General features: G+C 43.0%; 3 protein-coding genes and 1 long non-coding RNA gene across 4 annotated transcripts; 2 read left to right on the top strand and 2 right to left on the bottom strand.

The window, feature by feature from the left end:
• The first annotated feature begins 533 nt into the window (after nt 1-533).
• LOC107376472 (cytochrome P450 2K1) lies at nt 534-10,281 on the top strand. Its single transcript, XM_015945572.3, has 9 exons — nt 534-830; nt 918-1,080; nt 1,253-1,402; nt 2,569-2,729; nt 3,608-3,787; nt 3,871-4,012; nt 9,501-9,685; nt 9,778-9,919; nt 10,004-10,281. Exons 1-9 carry the CDS (start codon nt 600-602, stop codon nt 10,189-10,191), a joined length of 1,542 nt encoding a protein of 513 aa, XP_015801058.3. The 5' UTR covers nt 534-599; the 3' UTR covers nt 10,192-10,281.
• Nucleotides 10,282-10,452: 171 nt separating this feature from the next.
• On the bottom strand, nt 10,453-14,285 carry LOC129155857 (uncharacterized). The gene is made up of 2 exons (XM_070542747.1): nt 11,517-14,285; nt 10,453-11,124 (listed from the first exon to the last, which is right to left on the bottom strand). The coding sequence occupies exon 1, from the start codon at nt 14,227-14,229 to the stop codon at nt 11,641-11,643; it is 2,589 nt and encodes an 862-aa protein (XP_070398848.1). The 5' UTR covers nt 14,230-14,285; the 3' UTR covers nt 10,453-11,124; nt 11,517-11,640.
• Nucleotides 14,286-14,526: 241 nt separating this feature from the next.
• Nucleotides 14,527-16,084, bottom strand: LOC139062179 (uncharacterized). The gene is made up of 2 exons (XR_011515761.1): nt 15,509-16,084; nt 14,527-15,198 (listed from the first exon to the last, which is right to left on the bottom strand). It is a non-coding gene; the product is annotated as an uncharacterized lncRNA (long non-coding RNA).
• Nucleotides 16,085-18,504: 2,420 nt separating this feature from the next.
• On the top strand, nt 18,505-24,040 carry LOC107376157 (cytochrome P450 2K1). Its single transcript, XM_015945108.3, has 9 exons — nt 18,505-18,783; nt 18,875-19,037; nt 19,118-19,267; nt 19,549-19,709; nt 20,579-20,758; nt 20,830-20,971; nt 21,526-21,710; nt 21,787-21,928; nt 21,993-24,040. Exons 1-9 carry the CDS (start codon nt 18,598-18,600, stop codon nt 22,178-22,180), a joined length of 1,497 nt encoding a protein of 498 aa, XP_015800594.2. The 5' UTR covers nt 18,505-18,597; the 3' UTR covers nt 22,181-24,040.
• The last annotated feature ends 146 nt before the right edge of the window (nt 24,041-24,186 follow it).

Genomic DNA, 24,186 nt, shown 5'->3' on the forward strand with positions numbered 1-24,186 from the left:
AAAATGCATGCTACAAGTCCAGACTGTCAGTGAGCCTCAGAGCAGCTGTGGCTACAATGTAGCTCATCCCCACCAGCGTGTGAATGTGTGTGTGAATGGATGAATGATATACTAGTGTAAAGCGCTTTGGACTCCTCTGACTCTGAAAGGCGCTACACAGCGACATACAGACCATAGAATGAAAACTTTTTTTTTACTTTGATGAAAGAGCTGCACATCTGGAGATGAACAGCTGTTTCTGGAAAGGCTGTAAAACATTTGTGTTTTTAACATGAGGATGTCTGTGTTCCCAGCTGTGAAGAAAGCATCCATCAAGCTTATGTTTCTGTATTTGGCTTTTGCCTAAAGCCACTTAAAATCCAGTTAGTTAAGTTCTGCAGGTTATTGTGACCTGTGTGTGTGTGTGTGTGTGTGTGTGTGTGTGTGTGTGTGTGTGTGTGTGTGTGTGTGTGTGTGTGTGTGTGTGTGTGTGTGTGTGTGTGTGTGTGTGTGTGTGTGTGTGTGTGTGTGTGTGTGTGTGTGCAGCCTGTAGCTGAGGTAATGCTCCCTAGAGTTTTTCTACACAAGCTGCTCTGTGTGTTATCTCTGCCCAGTCAGACATGAAGACAGCTCTAGCACAGATGGAGCTTTTGAAGGATTTCATTTTCTTGCTCGTTTCCAGCCCCACCACAGCTCTGGGAACTGTTTTAATTTTGTTCATCCTTTATTTTGTTGCTGTCAGTTTCGCCTCCAGAGACAGGAGGCCAGAGCCTCCAGGACCAAGGCACCTGCCTCTTCTTGGCAACCTGCTGCAGCTTGATCTCAGCAGACCCCAAAGGACTCTCTGTGAGGTGAGCTTCACTCGTGTATTTAAAAAAATGTTAAATTGAACTTGTTTACAAACTACATTAACACATTTTTAAAAAAAACTTTTCCAGCTTTCCAAGAAATATGGGTCTGTATTTACAGTTTATTTTGGACCAAAGAAAGTGGTTGTCCTTTCTGGGTACAAAGCAGTAAAAGAAGCTCTAGTCGGCCATGCAGATGAGTTTGGAGAACGAGACATCTTACCAATATTCTCTGATGTAAATAAAGGTCATGGTAGGAACTTTCTTCTAAATGTCTTTAGCACTGAGGCATGAATGAGCTATGAAATTATGTATTTATTTTTACTCCCAGAAATACATATTTTCATCTTACAGTATCTTTTGAACATGAGATAAGTATAAATCACTGGTGCAAAATAGATCTAGATTCTTTTTGTGTTTTAAAGGAATTCTGTTTGCAAACGGAGAATCATGGAAGCAGATGAGACGCTTCGCCCTCTCCACCCTCAGAGACTTTGGGATGGGAAAAAGAATAGTGGAGGAAAAAATCCTAGAGGAGTGTAGCCACCTGCTTCAAGTGTTTGACAATCAGAACGGTATGACGCCGACACTGTTTTATGTTGGCTATTTTGTCCATTGAGCTGAGAAGAGCATGTTAAAGGGATACTATGCAACTTTCTCACATGTTAAAATAATTTTCTTGAGCCAGTATGTGCTCAAATGACCCTTTACAGGCTTAATTAAATGTCACTCAGACCTCTACCGCCCTCTGTGGCCAGAAAATCACACTTAGGGCGATGGTGGCACAGGAGTTCAGTGCTTGCCCCGTAATTGGAAGGTTGCAGGTTGGAGCCCTGCTCAGTTTGTCGCTGTCGTTGTGTCCTTAGGCAAGACACTCACACTCAACCCTCCTTGCCTGCTGGTGGTGGTCGGAGAGACCAGTGACGCCAGTGCTCGCCTCGCCTCTGTCGGTGCCCCCCGGGGCAACTGGCTACATCATAGCTCATCTCGTGAATGGGTGAATGACTGATTGTGTTGTAAAACGCCTGTAAAAGGACTCTAGAAGGTGCTTTATCAAATACAGGCCATTTTACCATCTACTTGCAACTTCAGAGTGGCCGACCACCTGTTGGACTTAATAAAGTGGAGCTGACATGCCTGCGCTGGAGTCTGCTTCCAGCATGTTTTAGATCAGTGAACCTCAACTGGTGGCTCGCGGGTCACATTCTTCCCTCCTAATCTTTCCACCTGACCCTCCAATCCTCTGGGCCCTAACGCCCCCAGATTGGGGGACCTTGACGTTTAGCAGCAACATTTATGTCCCAAGTATAAGTAATTGTTTACGTTTTTCAACCACAACTAAAACTACAATCAAAACAGTTTAGATGGAGAGCAAAGCCATTTTAAATATTAATAAATTAAGATACAATAATACTTTAACTTTATTTTAAAAGTAAAAATATTATTGTATAAACCAGAATCCCAATACTGTTTTTTTTTTCCAGCAAGGTGTCTGCTGGAAAAAACTTTGGCTCTTGGGCAAATTTAGTTACATCATGAACATAGATGATTTGTTTGATTTAGTGATGAAGTGCTCCTGTAGAAACTAATGAAGGCTGAGGAGACATTTAGCAGTAAGATTAAGGTGTTAAATGGGCAAACACACGATGAGGAGGAGCATTTCACTTTTGGTTTTACTAAATGGACACTAGGGGGTGCTAAAAGCAAGGCAAAACTGCCTCGTTTCATTTTGTCTTTCCAGGTAAACCTTTTGATACGGCACGTCCACTAAATTTTGCCACATCGAACATAATCTGTTCCTTTGTGTATGGAAGTCGATTTGAGTATGATGATCCCCGATTCATAAAGCTGGTGACTCGAGCCAACGAGACGATACAGAAAGCAGGTTCACCCCAAGTCCAGGTGAGCTCAGTGTTAGGCTTGAATTAGTTATAATGTACAACAAATTGACTAATACAGTTTTAACAGAGTTTAAATTATTTCTGTTAGTTTCATCTGAAGAAAAAACACATATCAACTTAATGTTTGTTGTCAGAAGAAAAGTCACCTACACAACTTCTATCAACTCAAAGGTCACACTTCAAGAATTCACTTTACTGATTCAAAATAACTGCACACTTAATTGTGACATAAAGGCACCACCTGAGTTCAAACACATTAACCCCCTGTAGACTGTTGCTGTTTTTTGCATTAATCATTTCTGGCCCCATAATGTCCAGACAGATTAACAGGCTTAGTAAACTTAAAAGTCCTAAATGTCTTTCAAATTGACTTATTTTTTTTTACTGATGTTAATATAACCGCTACAAATAGCCTGTTATATATTAACGTGATTATAAAACAACATGAAAGTAATAAAGAAATAGAATTGGCCCTTGCCACCTGTAGATCATCCGCCAGAGGGCTGTAGATATGTAACTCAGTCTTATAGTCATTTTTTGCTCTTATATTAACATTTGTGAAAAACAAGTCAATTTGAAAGACTTTTAAGTTTTATCATCTCACATATCTGGCTTTGAAGGAATAAAAGTTGTGAACTAACTAAAAAGTTAATTTAATCAATCTTCACAGAAAAATGTTAAAGCTAACGGACAACTGCTATTTCATATATACTGTGATCAAAACAGCATTCAGAAAAAATGAAACGCAGTGACATATAAAACCTTTATAGAAATACTGAATCTACAAAGCCCTTTTTCTTTTTGTTCAGTAACACCCATGTTCTCAGTAAAATGACTCTTTTCTATTTATTTTGTTTACATGTTTATTTTTACGTGAAGATCTATAACATGTTTCCTTGGCTGGTCGGTTGGATAAAAAACCGACAGGTGATTAAAAACAACTCTGAGATGTCCATCAGAGATGTGAGGGATTTAATCCAACAGCTGAAGGAAACTCTGAACCCTCAGATGTGCAGAGGACTTGTCGACTGTTTTCTCATCCAGAAGCAGAAAGATGAGGTAAGACCGAATGTTCTGCCAACCTTCTTTGAAGAAAAGCAGCACTTGCATGTTTTATATTATGAATGTCTTTATCCTTTTAGGATTCTCATGTTAGAGACACTCACTTCCATGAGGACAACCTGATATGCACTGTGACCAACCTGTTTGCTGCTGGCACTGACACCACAGCTACAACACTGAGATGGGCTTTATTACTGCTGGCCAAATATCCACATATTCAGGGTAAAATAGGCCATCGAGAAGCTTGTTGTTTGCACTGAACAAATGTTCATTCATGGATTTGTTTATTTAGTTTTAGTTATTAAGCTAAAGCCCCGGACAAGATCAAGTGGATACAGAAAACAGATATTTATTTGACTGTAGTAGAGCTCTGCAGTCCTCATGTTTATATCTACGTAAGACTTACAAATGTTTAACAACAGAAGCCAAAACATGTCAGGAATCAAACCGTGAAACTTTCTGTCACACAAATCTATTTAAAGAAAAGCTTCTAAATCTGACCTTGGGTCTGTTTGTCTGGAGATTCTGCATCAAAGTCTCTCAGTAATTTTTTAAGATCATTTTCCAACTAAGTTTAAAAGTAATGGGGTTTAAAAAATTAATCATAAAACCGATTAATTGGTTTTAATTTCATCCCTTGATTAAATAAATAAAACATAGATTACCTTTTCTCAAACCATAACTCAGCCATGAGCTTCTCCAGCCGTATGGACTCTCTCAGCTCGATTCAGCATGTTTCTGGCCCCACACACACCAGGGGTCTTACTCTTGTAACGATGGGTCGTTTACATCTTACTTATGAACCATAAAATGTGAGATTCCATAGAAATATGAAATATCAATCTGATGGATCTTTGAATATTTTAACCAGAAGATCAGAACTTTTTATTGCAGGGATTACGTGACACTTTGTATTAACTCTGAGGAAAGAAAGAGAGTCAGGTTTATAATAGTTGAGAAATTTATTTCTACACAATTTAAACAAGAGGAACTTTAAACACTCTGTGTACTGAAGGACTAGGTGGAATGAGACATGAGTTGATGGTGTGTGTGGAATGTTGTTATCAGAACCAGCTGATCCAGAGAAGCATTTAGTTCTGAGTGGGAGTGAATGTTTCACTCTAGACTTTAGTTGGAGATTTATAACACACATGAGACGCCATCTGTCGGTCTATGCACCCAGGGGAAGCCTCCATTTAGATCCAGAATGTCGAGGCCCTCTTGGACCCTCCTTGGAACCGAAGCCGGTAGAAAAGCAGCGGCACCGACCAAACTAGTCTTGGAATGCTTCCAGGTCACGACAGGTTATCATGGGTGTCAGCGAGACCCTGAAGGGGTCGTGAGGTTCAGCTTTTATTCTGAAGGAACCGTTGTGGTCAGGTGTAACTTGCAACAGATTTTATCCAGCTTGTCGAGGTTCTTTTGGCTGAAGAGGAAGTCCTGATGGCCTGTCCAAGACTTCTCTAGAACGCTTTGAACTAAAAAAAAAAAGGTGACGTGGAATAGTTTTTATAATTGTCATATTTTGCTTTACTGGCAAATCAGAACTTGACATGCAAAAGAGGGTTTATACAAACACAACAGAAAACCACGCCTCGCGTCAGAAACGAAGGTTCTGATTGGATCAGACAAAAGGAAATGTGTCGTGTGACTTTAGCATTACGTGTCATCAGTGTCTAGTGCAAATGTCCAGGATTATAATTACTTGTAAAATACTACTGATTACAGGATTGTAATATCAAGTAATAACATTGTCATTTCACAGATTGATTGAACATTTGGCTCACATTATTATTGGCAATAACAAACGTTGTTTGAATATGTATTTATCAAGAGAGTTCTCCGTCTTCGTCTTGAGCTGTAACAGAGGTGAAGCAGTTCAGATGCAGAGGGCATGAAAGACCTTGGCCACTATCTCATGTAGATTAGGCCTGTGTCAGAGACTTTAAGTCTCTGCTCGAGCAGACGCAGCAGATCATGACCTTTAGGTCACAAACAGGACATTCATGACGCTACACTCTGGACCTTGTTTTTACCCTGAGTCTAAATGCTAATAAGTGTTTGTCCTGAGAATGTTTACACTTCAGATCACCATTGAATTTTCTTTGTCAGTTTTTGTGTCCCCACCTCCTGCTCACTGTCTGGTTAGTTCTTGTTTTCTTAATGAGAGCACAGCTATCAACATTTCTGCTGCTTTTAATCCACCCTATTCTTCTGATAATACTCCTTAACTTCTCACTTTAAGGAGCACTGCCTCTCCATCCTGGACAGCATCTGTCCTGTCAGAACCAGATCAGTTCCTACTCACTGGTTTAACGACAGCATTCACAGCCTGAAGCACCAATGCAGTACCTGCCATTCTCTTTATAAATCGAGCTCTTGTGGAAGAAAACCCGCCTCCTCGTCCATCTGCTGCATCTAAAGGACCTTCTGACATCCTTTAACACTGCAGTCAGAGAGAGAAGGGTTGCCCATTTCTCCAACCTGGTGTCCCAGAGCAAAGGGAACCCCAAGGTGCTGTTTAACACCATCAGCAGCATCGTCTCTCCTGCCTCTCCTACAGCCTCCGTCCACTCTGTTGCAGACTGTGAGAACTTTCTGTCTTTCTTTGTGGACAAAGTCAATAAGGTTTGATCTAGCATCTCTCCTTCAGCCTTATCGCCGCCTCTCCCAACTCCAACCAGGCCCATCATCCTAGATAGCTTTGCTCCTGTTTCTTTGCCTGCCATTTCTGATCATTTTCCAGTTTTGTTTGATTTTGATTGTCCGGTGAGCTTACGTAAAAGGCCTGTGGTGCTGCGCCAGACACGGGTTATTACCCCGGTTACAGCTGATAGATTCTGTGCTTCTTTCACTGAACTGCCGGCCTCCACACTATTTTACACCAATCCAGATGATGCTTTGCGTGTTTTTCACTCAGCCTGTCTCATGGTGATGGATATCGTTGCTCCTTTAAAGGTTAGACGCCCTAAGCCAAAATCTGACCCTAGGTTAAACTCTCACACACATGAACTCAGAAGATTATGCAGAAGGTGTGAACGCAGATGGAAGAAGGATAAACTATCCATTTCCCATGAACTTTTTAGAAATGCACTAGATGAGTATCAGAAAGCAGTCAGGAATTCTAGAAATAAATACTTTGCCAGCATTATTACTACCCATTCTGGGAACCAGAGGGTTTTATATAAAACGCTAAATGCAGTTTTGTCGAGTGATTACTCTCCTACAGTTGCAATCACAGATGATCTCTGCTCCCAATTTTTAAGTTTTTTCTTAGACAAAGTCTCCAATATTAGGAGTCTAATCATTTCCCCTGCAGATGTTCTGCTACCCGTATCAGTTTGTACCGGATGCTTTGACCATTTTGAGCCGATTACACTGCCTGCCCTGGAGAGATTAATATCTTCCATGAAGCCATCAGGATGTCCTGATGACATTGTACCAGCCAGACTCTTCCAGGAGGTTCTTCCAGTGGTAGCCCCTCATGTGCTCAATATTATTAACTCCAGCCTTGTTTCGGGAATTATACCCTCTGCTTTTAAACATGCCGTGCTTCAACCACTACTGAAAAAATCTGGCCTAGACCCAACTGACCTCAGGAACTTTCGCCCCATTTCAAAGCTCCCCTTCTTGTCGAAAGTGATGGAAAAGGCTGTTTATAACCAAATCATGCCCCATCTGAACAACTTTGGGGTCTTGGATAAATTTCAGTCTGGTTTTAGACAATATCACAGCACAGAATCCGCTCACATCAGGGTTTTTAATGATATTATTTTAGCCACTGATTCCGGTTCCCATGTTGCCCTGGTGATGTTGGACCTCTCAGCTGCATTTGACACGGTGGACCATGACATTTTATTGTCCCGCCTTGAGAATTTGGTCGGCATTAAGGGATCCGCGCTTGACTGGTTCTGCTCCTACTTTGACAACAGGTCTATTAGAGTTAGAATGGACGACTGTTCTTCTCCCGCTGCTGCTCTTCCTTGGGGCGTTCCACAGGGGTCTATCCTCGGCCCTCTTTTATTTAGCATTTATATTATTCCACTGGGACTAATCTTCAGGAAGTTTAACATTAACTTTCATCTTTATGCGGACGACTGCCAGATTTATGTTCCATTGAAGGCTTTTACCTCCATCCAGCCGCTCCTTGATTGCCTGAGTGAGGTTAAAGACTGGCTGTCAGCAAATCTTTTGCTGCTGAATGATTTTAAGACCGAGTTTATTGTTTTTACTCCTAATGGCTCGTCTTCCTCCGCTCCTGATTTTTCTGCTCTTCCTTTTAAAATTAGTCAGACAATTGTTAATCTTGGAATTAAAATGGATGTGGCTCTAAAAATGGACTCTCACGTTAATCACATGGTTAAATCATGTTTTTATCAGCTAAGACGTCTTTCCAAACTAAAACCCATTCTGAATCGGCGCCACCTCGAGACAACCATTCACGCTTTCATCACCTCAAGGTTGGACTACTCCAACGCAATTCTGTTTGGTATTTCAAAAGCTGCATTATCTCGCCTTCAGCTGATACAAAATACGACGGCAAGATTTCTGACCAATACTGGCCGTCGTCAGCACATCACTCCAATTTTAGCAAGACTTCACTGGCTTCCTGTGCACTACCGCATACGTTTTAAAATTTTAGTGTTTGTTTTTAAGGCGCTGAATGGCTTAGCACCACCCTACATATCCGAGTTACTCACTCCTTATGTGCCAGGCAGGACTCTCCGTTCAGGTGACCTACACCTCCTACAGATTCCCCGTCAACGCTGCAAAACCCGTGGTGAACGAGCTTTTTCTGTCTGCGCTCCAAAACTTTGGAATGATCTCCCACTGAATATCAGAATCTCCTCCTCCATTGGGGTTTTTAAGTCCCACTTAAAGACTTATTTTTATTCTCTTGCTTTTACTACCTAGCTATTTTATCGATGGTTTATTTACACTGTTCTTTGACTGATTTTATTGACTTCTCATGGTTCTTTTTGTTCTGCTCTAGTTGTTTTATTCTTTTATATTATTCTTTTAACCTTATATGTTTTTACCCCTGTACAGCACTTTGGTCAGCTCACATGCTGTTTTTAAATGTGCTTTATCAAATAAATGGAATGGAATGGAATGGAATGAGTTAACCAAACTAGTTAACTCTATGAAGACCTCTGCATGCCCCCTCGACATCTTACCCTCATCTTTGTTTAAAAGTGCTTTTCAGTCCATCGGTCCGAGCGTGCTCTCTATAATTAATGCTTCTCTGGTTTCTGGTCAGGTCCCTGCTTACGTTAAGAACGCTGTAATCCACCCGCTTCTTAAAAAAACGAGTCTTGACTCCTGTTCATAGCAGCTTCAGACCCATCTCTAAACTTTCATTTATCTCCAAGATCTTGGAAAAGGTGTGGCTACAATTATCTGGGTCATTAACAGAATTGGCCACAAGGTTGGTCCAAATAAGAATGATAACAGGGACACTTTTAGGCACTGGCGTAGAAGTTCCTTTTGAAATGTTCCCAGGGAGCTCCATTGGATTTACCGACTGATCTAGTAAAGAAATTCAAGTAAATATAATCCTAAATTTTTAAAAATACAACAAGAAAATAGTTTCGATCTGCTCTTACTGGACTTAAACATTCTCACAGTTAAACTTCATTGCCCTTGACAGAGGTGACCTCCAGAGCTGCTAGAGTCCAGATAATACTCATTTCTTTCTCTGGTTTGTTAGACCAGGTCCAAGAGGAGCTGGACAGGGTGATAGGAAACCGTCATGTTCGGGTGGATGATCGTAAAAACCTGCCGTTCACCGATGCCGTCATCCATGAGACACAGAGGCTGGCTAACGTCGTTCCCATGTCCATTCCACACAAAACCAGCCAAGACGTCACCTTCCAGGGATACTTAATCAAAAAAGTAAAACAAGATCTCATTTAAGAAACGTCGATTCATCTCTGAGGGCATGAGAGGACTGTTTACTAATGAATCTGTTCTACTTTAACCTTCAGGGGACTGTCGTGTTTCCTCTCCTTACTTCTGTCCTGTATGATGAGACTGAATGGGAAAGCCCTCATACCTTCAACCCCTCTCATTTCTTGAATGAAGAGGGTAAATTCATCAAGCGGGATGCCTTCTTGCCCTTTTCTGCAGGTATAAGTTTATTTATTTGTTAGTGATGACTCCAAAGGTAACACACATGGATGGATGAGCATTGGAGCCATTTTGCTCTTCCAGGTCGCAGGGTTTGTCTCGGAGAGAGTCTGGCTAGGATGGAGCTCTTCCTGTTCTTTGCCTCGCTCTGTCAACGCTTTCTCTTCAGGCCTCCACCTGGAGTTTCAGAAGACGAGCTGGACCTGACCCCAGCTGTTGGCTTCACCGTCCCTCCTTCACCTCATGAGCTGTGTGCTGTCAGTCGCCAATGAGGAAGGAAGTGTGGCTTTTAGTTCGCCTTTTTGTGTAATTTTCATAGATTAACTTTCCAATAATCTTAATAAAAGTGAGCCTAAAAGAAACATATAAAGTTTCATTTAAATCACAGGAAAGATATTCTACAGCATTAAAATGCATTTTGCAACCTTTAATTTTGATGTTGTTACGCCCCCTCTCTGCAGGTCTAGGAGGATGAGGGGACTAACACAAGAAAATAGGTGTAAAAGTGTGTGTGAGGATAAAGGACGAGGAGGTTCGAGTAAAAACAAAAGGATTTATTAACATAAGGTGTCCGTGGGTAAACGGCATAAATAAGGCTTCGTAATAATAAACTACAACATAAGCAGTCTCACTGCTTATGACAGAGGCTTTCTGCCAAAACGCAAAATATCCCCGGCTCAAAAGTCCTATGGGGAAAAAAAAGAACAACACCACGAAGGTTTAACCCTTAACAAGACGTGTGAAAACACACTCAGAAGGTACCCAGGCTAATCTTGGATCCTTAGTAGAAAACCTAAACACAAATGAGCGAGGGAGAATCTCAGGCTACTCCTGGATCTCTATCAACAACCTTAAACCCAGCAGGAACGGTGTTAACAGCCTTAAACCTGTCTGGTAACGGTCGCTAAAGTGTCTGTGAGCTAAAGGAGAATCTCTGGCTACTCCAGGATCTCCTCGATGTCTGTTGCGTTCCTCCTTTTAAAGAGCTGGGAGCTGCTTGATCGCTGATGAAGATCAGCTGCTGTCTCTGCTGGCGTGCCTCTCTCCGAGGTGCTGAAAGGGCGCTGGAGCACTGGAGAGTGTGAGCTGGCCGCTCCTGGCGCTGTCCCTGGTGCTGGATCCCGTGCAGCGGGGACAAAAGGCTCAGGCTAGGATGAGAGGACGGACCGAGGGGACGAGGGTCGTCACAGCCTCCCCCTAAACAGCTAAGAAAGACAGTCATTAAAAAGGATTGTCTTTCTTAAAGAACAAGCTCTAAAAAACCAACTCAGAGGAAAAAAAAACAATGCCTATGGAAAACAAATCTAGGATTCATTTCAGGTTGACAAAAAAACGGATGAGTCCCCACTGACTGCCTAACATTTCTTCTCTAAAAACTGCAGTCTAGGCTTCATGTGATTGCAGGCGGGCAGATTAAGCACATGTTTTCCTAAGAAAACATACTAACCAGCAAGAGGGGTGGCCAAGCCGGCCCCTTTTCCTCCTGGGGTGCTCCCGAGATGGTGCCCAAAAGGACACCAACACTAGCCGCGACACACAACACTAATAAAAAAACAAACAGGACATACCCCAAAGGGGGTATACCTCTAAAACCTACCTGGGAACTCACCGCTTCATTCAAGATTATCTGCAAAATCCATAGAATAAAAGAAAGGCACTATGCTGAAAAACCACGAGAGTTGCTCTCGTTTCACTCCTATGAACACGGAAGTGTTTTCTGGTTATTTCTCTTTTACTGTCGCCTTTACAGTGCACCAAAAACCGCGAGACCGATCATCAGCAACCACATCCTCGCGGCTCCTCTTATTCCGGGATCTGAACCAGGGACCTCTCGCACCCAAAGCGAGGATCATACTCCTGTTAAGGTCCCGCACTTGAAGTATGAGGGTCCACCTCAGCAACTGTTGATTTTCATTCCTGGAGAGAAAACTTACACGGTTAAGATCGAGATTAGTGAAATGATGCAAAAACAGTAACACGGCAAGAATGAGACAGAAAGAAAAGGAAAGAGGGTTTGTCGGTCGTGGACTAGAAATGGAACGCAGTGTTAGCTGGGCGTCCCCCTCAGGGATGGGAGTGAAGGATGCGGCTGCGCACACCGCAGCTTCAGAAACCTCTGATGTTGATGCCTGAGGGGAATGGTAAAGCTTCTGCATTTGGACGTGACAAGCCCTAGACTTGTGGTGACAATGAGGAATGGAAATTCTAGTAGTAGTATAATTGATTTCCCTCACCACAACACAACAACCGGACTCATCACCATCAGTACTCTTAAAGTCCCGAAAACATCCATTCAAGCTGTCATCACGACGCTGCTCCTCTCCTAAAGTCAGCCGGGGTAAGGGCAGACACCCCGACGTGAGCGACACGCCTTCACCCTCGGTGTTGGCGGTAGTGTCCACATTGTGGTCGTGGACGTGATTGTCCTCCTTATTGTGTCCATCCTCAAAGAGAGAGGATAACAGTAAGGTTTCCTCCCGTTTACGTGCCTGGGCACGGGTTATGACACATGCAGGATAATTTCCTGGCTGCTCCTTAACACACGAACTGGTTTCTGAGCACGGGTCGTTTAAAACTTGGAATGGAGGGACCACATTTCCTCCAGCAACATCGTTTCCGAGCAGGAGATTTACTCCAGCGATCGGCAAAGATGGGCAAACCGCCACATCAAAATAACCTCTGGCTAGCTCGCAAGAAAGAAAGACTCGGTGTAACGGCCGAGAAATCGGCTCACCATTTATTCCGTTCAGCAGAACTGACACGCCCGTTGCACTGCTCTCGTTAAAAATCATGACATCGCTAGTTATGAGCGTTTGTGATGCCCCAGTATCGCGCAAGATGATAACTGGAGCTTGGTCAGAACTTGACTCATTTAGCTGAACCACACCTTTGGACAAAAATGGTTGAAAACAGTCGTTTATTTCTGTCACGACCTGCTTGTTTTTCGTTATAAAACCAACCTCACGTGAGGGGGAGGTTTTCTGTTCGTTTTTCCTTTTTAATTTGTAACAGTCTTTTACTACATGCCCAGACCGATGACAGTAAACACATCTTGGCTGGTGGGCGTTTACCGAACTGCTGTGAGCAGGCCTCATCATAGGAGGCCGTCTGGCATCTCTGGGTGGCAGTTCGCCGCTAACGCGGTGCGTTAATGAATATTCATCCGCCAACAAAGCTGCAGAAGACAAAGTCGCTACCTTTTGTTCATTCAAGTATAAAACGGTGCGCTCCGGTAAACATCTCTTGAACTCCTCTAACAGGATTAATTCCTTCAGCTCAGTAAAAGAAGACACTTTTGATGCTGCAACCCACTTTTCAAATAATAAAAGCTTTTCTCTGGCGAACTCGACAAACGTCTGATGTGGCTGTTTATTGGTTAATGCTCGGAATCTTTGTCGGTATGCTTCTGGGACCAGTTCATAAGCAGTTAACACTGCACTTTTCACACATTCGTAATCTAAACTGTCAGAAAGGGACAAAGAAGACATTACCTCCTGGGCTTTTCCGGTGAGCTTGCACTGGAGGATCAACGCCCACACGTCACGAGGCCACTCAAGAGCTGCAGCAATGCGCTCAAATATCTGGAAGTAGCTGTCCACCTCAAACTCCCGAAAAGGTGGCACCAACACAATGCATTTACTTATGTCCAGTCTCTGTTTTATTCCAGGGGTAGTTTCTTCTCTTGTGGTGTCGGGTTCTGTCACAACCTTGTGCGTGTCAACATGTGGGTCACTTTGTTGGGAAATCTCGGCTCGTCTCCAAGCCTGGGCTTCCAGCTCAAGTCTTTTTAGCTTGATCTGAGTGTCGGCTTCCAGATCCATTCTGCGGATCTCCAGCTCCATCTCCATCAGACGGCGCTTCTCCTTTTCCTCGGCCTCATACTTTAGCTGAGCCATTCGGACTTTCAGACGTAGTTTAAAACGCTCCAGCGAACTCGGAGTAGAAGCTGGTGAGACAGGATCAGACTTGGGCAAAGTTAGTGGTGAAGAAGGGGTCTTACTGTGAGCTGGCGGGGTCTGGTAGCCGGGAGCCGTCTCCTCGGGTGCCGCCGAAGATGGTCCTGCTCCGTTCTCATGGCTTGCGGCGTCATCCGCACGCGGGGAAAGGACAGGAAGATCTCCAGTCCCTTTTGCAGGCAACAAGTTCAAGTTTTCCAAGGCAGCAATAACTGTCTCTTTTAGAACCTGTTTCGTCATTGTGCGGGTGCCATGGAGATCAAGGTGCTCAGCCACCTCCACCAGATCGCTCTTGCGGCAGGCCTCGAGCGCTTCCCGCGACGGTGCACGCAGAAACTCCTTTAAAGAAAACATAATTATTATAGAGCTCACCTGGGAAGAGCTAAAATCCAGAGAGTGAAACCACCAAAATGAAAGAGTCCCAGGGTACTTAACACACACTTAAGCGCAATGGGAAAAAAAAAACGCGGCGCACAACCTATTTCTTTATTACCGGGCAGACTTAGATTAAGTTCCAATTATTTATAACTCAAATAAATCCCGGACGAGCCCCCATTATGTTACGCCCCCTCTCTGCAGGTCTAGGAGGATGAGGGGACTAACACAAGAAAATAGGTGTAAAAGTGTGTGTGAGGATAAAGGACGAGGAGGTTCGAGTAAAAACAAAAGGATTTATTAACATAAGGTGTCCGTGGGTAAACGGCATAAATAAGGCTTCGTAATAATAAACTACAACATAAGCAGTCTCACTGCTTATGACAGAGGCTTTCTGCCAAAACGCAAAATATCCCCGGCTCAAAAGTCCTATGGGGAAAAAAAAGAACAACACCACGAAGGTTTAACCCTTAACAAGACGTGTGAAAAAACACTCAGAAGGTACCCAGGCTAATCTTGGATCCTTAGTAGAAAACCTAAACACAAATGAGCGAGGGAGAATCTCAGGCTACTCCTGGATCTCTATCAACAACCTTAAACCCAGCAGGAACGGTGTTAACAGCCTTAAACCTGTCTGGTAACGGTCGCTAAAGTGTCTGTGAGCTAAAGGAGAATCTCTGGCTACTCCAGGATCTCCTCGATGTCTGTTGCGTTCCTCCTTTTAAAGAGCTGGGAGCTGCTTGATCGCTGATGAAGATCAGCTGCTGTCTCTGCTGGCGTGCCTCTCTCCGAGGTGCTGAAAGGGCGCTGGAGCACTGGAGAGTGTGAGCTGGCCGCTCCTGGCGCTGTCCCTGGTGCTGGATCCCGTGCAGCGGGGACAAAAGGCTCAGGCTAGGATGAGAGGACGGACCGAGGGGACGAGGGTCGTCACAGATGTCTTGTTTTTCTCTGGAATGAACACAAAACACTTTTTCACATATGACGCCAGATCATTTACAAGAAGATAATAAGTGAATACTGCAGCTCTTTTGTTTCCCTTGAGTATAACTCCTGTCATTCAGAGCCTCATAAAAGAATGAAAATATTCCATTAATTTAAAGAAGCCAGTCTTAGCCAGTTTTTTTTGACTAAATGCTCACTAAAGCTTGGTTCACACGACAGGATAATAATCTCAGTGTTCAGACAAACTCCTCCCCTTCTGACAATTTGCAACATTTTCTTATTTTTAAATAATTTTCTTGAGCCAGCATGTGCGTACCTTTACAGGTCATCCAGCCCCCATCTCCCCCTGTGGCCAGAATATTGCAATTGCAACATCACAGTAGGTGTTGTAGCAATCTAGTTATCCCCAGTAGACTTTGTTTCCCCTGTGTTGGACGCTGGTGTAGTCTCACAAAACTGGAGGAAAAACAGATCTCGAGGAGGTGACAGATATTGACAAAACACCGGCACACGTTCCAGACAGTGGCGGCTCCAGAAATTTTTTTCTGCAGGTGCTATGAAGGAGCTAGTCTTTTTATTGAGGGTGCTATGAAGGAAGTGGTCATGCGTACCTATTGTTCTCTAAAACACGTTCAACACTAGCAGATACACATGCGTGTACAAAACCTCAACAACACCTGAAACAATCATTAATGTACATCATAAACAGTGGCGGCTGGTGAAAAATATTTTTGGTGGGGCTGTGCCATTTTTTATTTTTAAACAAACTTGTGCTTTCTGAGCTTTGTGCACAACTCCACTATTTCCTGAATTAAGCACAGCTCTTTTATTTCCTGTCTTACATCATTGGACAAACTGATTAATCCAGGTGTGTCTGACTATTGGCACACTGCCTTGCAGACCAAGGTTGAAAAATACTGCATTAAATTGCACATAAAATAGCATGACCATAAATGGTAAATAGGCAATGCAAGAGGCAAGTAACAAAAACATTTTGTTTAATTTCAACATCTGAGTGAACACGAAAAATTATGAGCAGAAGAGATGAACATAAAAAGGCTAAAACCACTAGGTGCCCCATTCAGGAAAAAAAAGAGGAGAAAGATAAAGGTATGTACGCTCTCATGATGCATGTTTTCAATTTTTTGAACCAGTTAACTGGGATTTTAACGGTTACATTTGGTCAACTAATTGCTAACAGAGCTAATAGGGCTAAAATATTGAAACAAATATTCAAATGGTTCGAAAAAAATCCTTGAATCGTTTTTTACTGATTCAAACTAGGATTTGTTAAATGTTCGCTGTAGCCCGTAGCCTGCCTGAACAAAAACAAACACATGTTGATCATGTTCACATAATAATAAAACAACTCTACAAGCAGAAGAAAACTCCCCAGTCACCACTAACTATCCTGTTTATTTATTGCAGATGGCTGCACTGATTATTTTTTTACATGGTTTGTTCTGTAAAAGTTGGCATTTTTGGTAGTCTACAGTTTTTTTTATGTCAGTTTAAATTACAATTTCAGAGGCAATTCTAAAATATTATGGATCATGGTAAAGATCTGTTGGAGATCTACCCCAACTTTTGCACTGCTCTGCCAGTCACTGTGGCTCAAGCTGAGAGGAGCTTTTCAAAACTTGATCAAGTCATACCTGAGGTCACCTATGTTTCAGGGGCGGCTCACTAAAGGTTGGTTTATGCTTGACGCGTCCGCGAGGTCCGCACGGCTCCGCGCGGAAAAGTTGCGTCATTTTGCGTCATTTTAACAACCACGCCCCTCCACCGCGTCTCCGCACGGCCCAAGATTTCCGCAACGCGCACCTCGGAAAATTTCTAACCATGCGGACGGTCGGACGCGGAAAAACATGGCGGACCGGCACGGCAGAGGTTCGTAAATACAGACATTTGTATGATTCAGCTCTCAGAGATCACCGTGATCAACATGTTGTTAATAATTCTTGGAGAGAAATAGCTCGCACTGTCTGAAAACACGAGAACGCTGTTAAAAATGCTGAAATGCCATGTTGTAAACAGTCATTTCTACTTCTACTATGGTGTAGTGTTGGATGCATGCTGTAGAGCTCCATGCTGCCCGTTCAGTTTGGGAGAATATTGGCTCACCGCAGAGACGAGCCGCACAAACCATAAACGCTGCGAGTTGTGAAGCGCGTTCCAGCCGCGAGCCGCATCACCGCGCGGAAAGTGAATGCGTCAAGCATAAACCAAGCTTTACCTGGTTCTGATTAGTATCAATCACTCAGTAGGGGAGCAGATTTCATATGATGACATTATTGATGGCTTTGCATCAAGGTTAGGTTTTAATTTTAGTTTGTGTTTTTTTGTTCTAAGTGCAATGCTGTAGTGATTATCTTTAGTTTGTTATGTGTGAAATATTTTTGCTATTTAGAATATTTATTATATATTATGTTCATATATTCTTAATATTTAGTTATTGTTTGTTTTTGTATATTTGATTCTATATATTTTGATACAGTATATAATGTATATTGCTTTACATTCTGACAACTTCATAGTAATTAATGTAAATACTGTATGTGCAACTTAGAAAAATGAATGTTCAATAGTCGTTCTAATAAAACATGCCTGTTTGTAGAAAACATGCATGTGTTCGATCAGGTGGGGTGGGGTGGTGGTGGTGGTGGTGGGGGGGGGGGGGGGGGCGCTCAAAGGGGGCCTCGCCCGGGGAGTAATTCCATGTAGAACCGCCACTGATCACATTTTTATTCTGTCGGGCATGACCATCGACATTATTTTTGTTTACATCTAACAGCCACTAGAGGGCACCGTTGTGCTCAAAAGTCCACTTAGCAAGGTGATGCAGGGACTGTGTAAAATGGCAGATCTGGCAAGTCAAGCAGCTGGTTCTGAGCCCAGAAGATGTTCTAATGATAAATACTGTAAATAACGTATTAGTTGAAATGAGTCCTTATCCTGTAGGATTAGTCTCTGAACATGGTGCTGGAACGTGTCAGCAGTGGACCAACATCCCCAAGGCTGAAAAACTAGTCCTGCTGTTGCATTACCACCTCTGAACACCAGAGTTTGCCAGAGTGTTTGCCAGTGTCAGTTTCATGTTCAACCTTTAAAAATCAAGGAATATTCAAACACAGCAAAGAACAAGTTCAAACAAAAAAATGCAGATATTTTATCAAGAAGGGAGTGAAGCACTATAACTGAAATGTTTTCAACACACCTCAGCAGATCCACTCATTGTTTTCACATTAGACAAGGCTCTTATTTCAAGGGTGTCAGGAAATAAAGAAACCAGGAAGTTCTGCTTGCAACACGCTACATTTCACTGTGGATTCAGGTTTTCAGCAGCAAGCTGACTGTAAGTTCAGCCAGCAGCTTGGTCTAAAGGTCACAGCTGATCACATCAACATGTTGGAGCTTGTTTTTCAATCCTCCACTTCAGTCTGGCTGTTCAGCGTTTTTATTGTTCTGCTGGTTCTCAACCTGTTCCACAGCTCCCCCAAAGAAAGAGAACCTCCAGGACCCAGAGGCCTTCCTCTGATCGGTAACCTGTTTCAGGTGGATCTGAAGAGACTCGACCAAAACCTGTTTAATGTGAGTTAAGTTCACCTTCTCTCCAAACTGTCTGCAGAGTGGGTAGCTTTTAGATAAACTGTCTGTAGCTTTCGCTGCTTTGTGTTTTTAGCTGTCGAAAGAATATGGGCCAGTTTTCCAAGTGTCCTTTGGACCAAAGAAGGTGGTGGTCCTGGCCGGGTACAGGACAGTCAAACAGGCTCTGGTCAACCATGCTGAGGAATTTGGAAGCAGGGAGATTAATCCAATTTTTCATATTTTCAACCAGGGACACGGTAGGAAAACTCAAAACATTTTCCAATGTGAAAGAAACGGCTTGTTTTTGATTAATGAGGCGAGCATTTTTTGTTTGCAGGTATTCTGTTTTCTAACGGAGACTCGTGGAAGGAAATGAGGCGTTTTGCTCTGACCACACTGAAGGACTTTGGAATGGGCAGGAAGATGAGTGAAGAGATAATTATAGAGGAATGTCGCTACCTCATCCAAGAGTTTGAGCTTTTTAAAGGTAAATCTTTAGATGTAATGCAGACATAAATTTATAAAGTTTTACCTACTGTGTAGTTATTCCAGCAGGTCTGTGTGACCTGATCACAGAAATAGACTCAGGTCTGTGCCTCAGTCAGCAGGTTGGTGATGTGATTTAAGTATAAAGGTTACCGTAGATTTGTGTTAACTAACACTGAAAGAAACTAATATTACTCTTCATGTGAACTTTTTCTAATAATTTTGTCCCAAACAGCATTTAGGGATTCTCAAACAGGTGTTTATTTTGTAATTTGATCACAGGTACAGCCTTCAAAAACACCCAGGCTATCAGCTATGCTGTTTCAAACGTGATCTCTGCTCTGATGTTTGGGAAGAGATTTGATTACAAAGATCCCGTCCTCCAAGCTATGGTGGAAAGAGATAACGAGACCATTCATCTGACAGGATCTGCGTCAATCCAGGTACAGCAGAAGGTTTGTGTGTCGAACTTTAACTGATCAAAACAATTCTACCATGTCAGACAAGCCCGAAGAGGACCACAATGCCATTTTATGATCAACTAAAGAGTTTCCTCTGAACACTACGATTGTAGCTGGAACATTTACACATGGAGATAATTAAAAATGATACATTTTGCCAGATAGGTAGACTAATAATAATGTTCCACCCAGTATTAACAAGGCAATATGTAGAGCTCCATGAAACCCATTTCTTGTTTTAGGGAAAAACAAACAGGGAAAATGATCTTATTGGGCTCTAGAACAACAACCATCATGACATGTTTGCTTGAAGGACATTAAGAGAAAAACCTGTTAGTTTGGATTTAGGGTTTTGCATAACAATGAAAGTTGTAAATGCCAGAGGTTAAGCAGCCAGTTTCTCCTTTATTCCTCTGAAATGCAAGAAGTTTGGATGTCATATTTTCCTCAGCATTGAAACATTTTGTCCTAAAAACGACAACGGATGAAAGTGCAGGAGCCTGAATTTTAAACGCTACACATAGCTGTGATTTATGGCCGAAACTTAGAGATCAAACTGGAGAATTTTAAACCACAAATTGGTTGGGCATCTATTTTTAATTGTTGTTCTGTTGTATATATTTTTGTTAGTAAATGTTGAAAAATCCTGAACATCGAAACACTTTTTATTAACATTTAAGTTTTCTTCAGAATTTGCAGATTTGAGTCCTTGAAAAATAATTGACATCAGTCCACACTTTGGCTGATTTTTGCTGTTCTGTAAACTGGAACCGTTAAGGTTCCTGCACCAGCACTATCTGAAATCATGCATTTATATTCATTAGTAAATCTACTTAATTTCTTTTTGTTAGATTTACAACTTTATTCCTTGGCTGGGTCCTTTTCTGAAGAACTGGAGGGATATTGTTAAGAACGTGGAGGATGGTAAAGCAGATGTAAGGAAGAAAATAGCAGAACTGAAGGAGACTCTGGACCCTGAGCTCTGCAGATGCTTCATTGATGCTTTTCTACTTCATAGAGAACATCTAGAGGTGAGCCGTCACTCCAGTCAGTCGATTCTGCATAATCCTGCTAGCTGAATATCTTTGCTCTTTGTGTTCAGGATTCTGACACAAGCAGCTCATACTACCATGACGAAAACCTGCTGTACAGTGTGGCAAATCTGTTTGCAGCTGGAACTGATACCACAGCTACTACTCTGAAGTGGTGTCTCCTTTACATGGCCAAGTTTCCTCAGGTTCAGGGTAAATTTCCTCCTACTGTCATGAACAGAACTCAGAAGACCCGTGAAGACGCCAACACAGTAAATATATAAAAAAGTCTTTATTTCAAGCAGTTACCAGATGGGCGAGGCTGGAGACAGAGTCGGAGACAGAGTCGGAGAAAGGCGAAGGTCACAATGGCAGGCAGGATACAAGGCGGGGGTCAGGCATAAAACAAGGACCAGAGGCAAAGATCAGGCAGGGTGGATGGCTGGAGAACTACTGGCAAGGCTGTAATAATCTGGCACTGGTTGGAGAGCAGGCTGGGAGTTATATAGCAGGAGGAGCAGGTGTGTGTAATGAGCTGATGAGGAGCTAATGAGAGACAGGTGGTTTGGATGATGTTGATGGTGAGTTGACTGTGGTTGCTGGGGGGAAACAGTTTGGCTGGAGCTTGATGAGGTGACCAGGTGTGATGCATGGTTGAATGAGGAAGTGAAGGAGGGTGAAGGACGGGAGCCATGACACCTCCAGCTTGTTTTAGTTCGCCATTTCCAGTTTGACGCCTGCAGCAGCTTGTTTTAATGTGGCACCAGATCGGGTCCAGGAGGAGCTGAGCAGGGTGGTTGGAAACCGGCAAGTTCAAACAGAGGACAGGAAGAACTTGCCGTACACTGATGCTGTCATCCACGAGTCACACAGAATGGCTAACATCGCCCCCATCGCCATTCCTCACACCGCAAGCAAAGATGTTTCCTTTCAAGGTTATTTCATCAAAAAGGTCAGCTGATCACACTGATCCAGCTGAACAAACAGCACTGTCTCTTCTGATGAGCGCTACTGTACTTTAATCCCAGGGAACAACAGTTTTCCCTCTTCTCACGTCTGTCCTGTATGATGAGAGTGAATGGGAGAGCCCCCACAGCTTTAACCCTTCTCATTTCCTGGATGAAGAGGGTAAATTCGTCAGGAGAGATGCCTTCATGCCATTTTCTGCAGGTGTGTTGCCGACCTATTTCATACATTTGATTTTTTAAGCTTTCTAACACTTTGCACCTTGCAGGTCGCAGGGCGTGTCTTGGGGAAAGTTTGGCTAGAATGGAGATCTTCCTCTTCCTCACATCTCTTCTTCAGCATTTCCGCTTCACTCCCTCACCTGGAGTGTCAGTAGATGACTTGGATCTGGAACCACTTGTGGGCTTCACTCTGGCTCCTAAACCTCAGAAGCTGTGTGCTGTCCTTCGCCTCTGAGGAACGGAATCTGACTGCTTGACTGGTTCTTGTTACATCATGACAGAAATGTATAAACATAAGAAATGTAGAGAAAAGATTTACTGAGGCATGGACCATCTTGATTAACAATCTACAACTTCTTCCCATCTCAGGAACTTCCATGTTATCACCCTTCGGTGATCATATACAAAAGTAATCATCTGTTTTCTGTCATTTTAGTCTTTTTGCCTAATTTGTGCATGTTGTTGCAAGGGCATGAAGCGGGGGAAGGATTTGGGAGTCTGAGAGGAGAGGAAAGAGTGAATTAGTTTTATTTAACCATTACTTATCCAGATGAGTCGATTGAGAACTCATTCTCATTTACAACGACCATCTGGCCAAGAGGCAGCAGCCACAGACACACAGTTAGCTTTACATCAAAGAAAAACAGGTACGATAAAACATACTAGATAAAAATAAGATAAAACTCCTAAAGACAAAGAACTGTTCTCATATATAATATGTACAAGCAATCAAAACAAACTTAAAACAATCTTTAAGTACTCAGAAGCACATTGTTCAGAAACTACTGATTGCAGTGAATTATTGAAGGTAGATAATGGAATGTGGGTAGTGAGCTTTAGTGATTTTTGCAGCTCATTCCGGTCGTTGGAAGCAGCAAACTGGAATGAGGAGCGACCAAAGGAGGCACGAGCTTTGGGAATAACCTAACCCCGGGTTTCCACGGGAGCCGTCAGCAGCACGTTACTGCAGCAGCACGTCTTGCTCGCGTAAGCTGCTGCTTGGCCCTTCCCACGAGACGCGAAGCAGCAGGGGAGCAGCTGTCACCGACAGAGCACGAAGTCACACGAGTGACTTCGTCAATAAACACAACAACAAGCAGGAGAAAACTACAACATGGTTTGTGTTTTATGTTCTGTCCGTTTTATAATCGCCAATACGGACCTGAAAAACAAAGGAGACCGCTAGCTAGGTGATAACTTCTCACGGGGCCGCACAGTTAGTAACCTTTTTTAAAAGTAAAGCAACCGGAAGGCAGTACGTTCTTTATTCTGAAAATCTCGGTAGCTTCTCTCCATTTCCGCGTCCGATTTCCTGTCTTTCCTTCCCCCAAAATGTCGAAATTGACCCGCTTCAGAGGCGTCGCACGTAGAAAATAGAACCGGCGCGTAAAGGCCGCGACATGCTGCTCCTGAGACGCGGCCGACTCGCGCTGCTGACGGCTGCCGACGGCTCCAGTGGAAAAGGTTCTGTTGACCACAGCGGTTCCTATCAGCAGCTATGACGTGCTGCTGCAGTAACGTGCTGCTGACGGCTGCCGTGGAAAGCCGGGGTTAGAGATGAAGTTACTGGAACGTAAATTGTGCTAGTTGTTGGACGTGATGAGTAATGAGCAAAGACATGACGGTGTTCTACCGATGACTGGTGTGTATATAAACTGGTACCACCTGCCGGAATGGAATGATGGCCAGTTAACAAGATAGTACAGATCACAATGATGAGTAGTGAAAGGGCCACCAGTGATGAAACGGATTGCTGAGTGATGAATGACATTGAGTTTATGAAGAAGTTTTTTGGAAGCAGTTGATCTATAGATCAGGGGTCCCCAATCGTGGTTCTGGAGGGCTGGTATCCAGCAGGTTTAGTGGTTTTTCTGCTCCAACAGACTTGATTCAGTGGTTGAAACACCTGTGCAGCAGCTCATCAGGCTCTGCAGAAGCCTGTTAATTAGCTGCTGATTGAAATCAGGTGTGTTGAAACAGAGTTCAAACTAAAACATGCAGGATACCGGCCCTCCAGGACCAGGATTGGGGACCCACATTGAGCTGATAATGCTGCTGCCCGTCTGTAAACCCAAATAAAGACATGGTTATTGTACATGCTTCTTTGTTTTTACAAATCTGGATAACAAAAAACATTCAAATCACAGATTGAGGACAATAGCAGCAAGGTGCTTATAAAAATAAATTTACTTCAGTAAATGATCATCAGATATTCTGAGGAGCTTTATAAAAGCAGGAGTT

This window comes from Nothobranchius furzeri, chromosome 12 (genome assembly GCF_043380555.1).
Source record: "Nothobranchius furzeri strain GRZ-AD chromosome 12, NfurGRZ-RIMD1, whole genome shotgun sequence".
Lineage (NCBI taxonomy): Eukaryota > Metazoa > Chordata > Actinopteri > Cyprinodontiformes > Nothobranchiidae > Nothobranchius > Nothobranchius furzeri.

What these genes read in the sequence shown, in the direction of transcription:
- LOC107376472 (XM_015945572.3), top strand. Translation starts at nt 600, where the DNA reads ATGAAGACAGCTCTAGCACAGATGGAGCTTTTGAAGGATTTCATTTTC. An exon ending in CAAATATCCACATATTCAGG is followed by an intron (nt 4,013 to 9,500) that starts GTAAAATAGGCC and finishes CTGGTTTGTTAG; the next exon opens with ACCAGGTCCAAGAGGAGCTG. An exon ending in CTTCTTGCCCTTTTCTGCAG is followed by an intron (nt 9,920 to 10,003) that starts GTATAAGTTTAT and finishes TTGCTCTTCCAG; the next exon opens with GTCGCAGGGTTTGTCTCGGA.
- LOC129155857 (XM_070542747.1), bottom strand. Translation starts at nt 14,229, where the DNA reads ATGTTTTCTTTAAAGGAGTTTCTGCGTGCACCGTCGCGGGAAGCGCTC.
- LOC107376157 (XM_015945108.3), top strand. Translation starts at nt 18,598, where the DNA reads ATGTTGGAGCTTGTTTTTCAATCCTCCACTTCAGTCTGGCTGTTCAGC. An exon ending in AGAGTTTGAGCTTTTTAAAG is followed by an intron (nt 19,268 to 19,548) that starts GTAAATCTTTAG and finishes ATTTGATCACAG; the next exon opens with GTACAGCCTTCAAAAACACC. An exon ending in AAGGTTATTTCATCAAAAAG is followed by an intron (nt 21,711 to 21,786) that starts GTCAGCTGATCA and finishes CTTTAATCCCAG; the next exon opens with GGAACAACAGTTTTCCCTCT.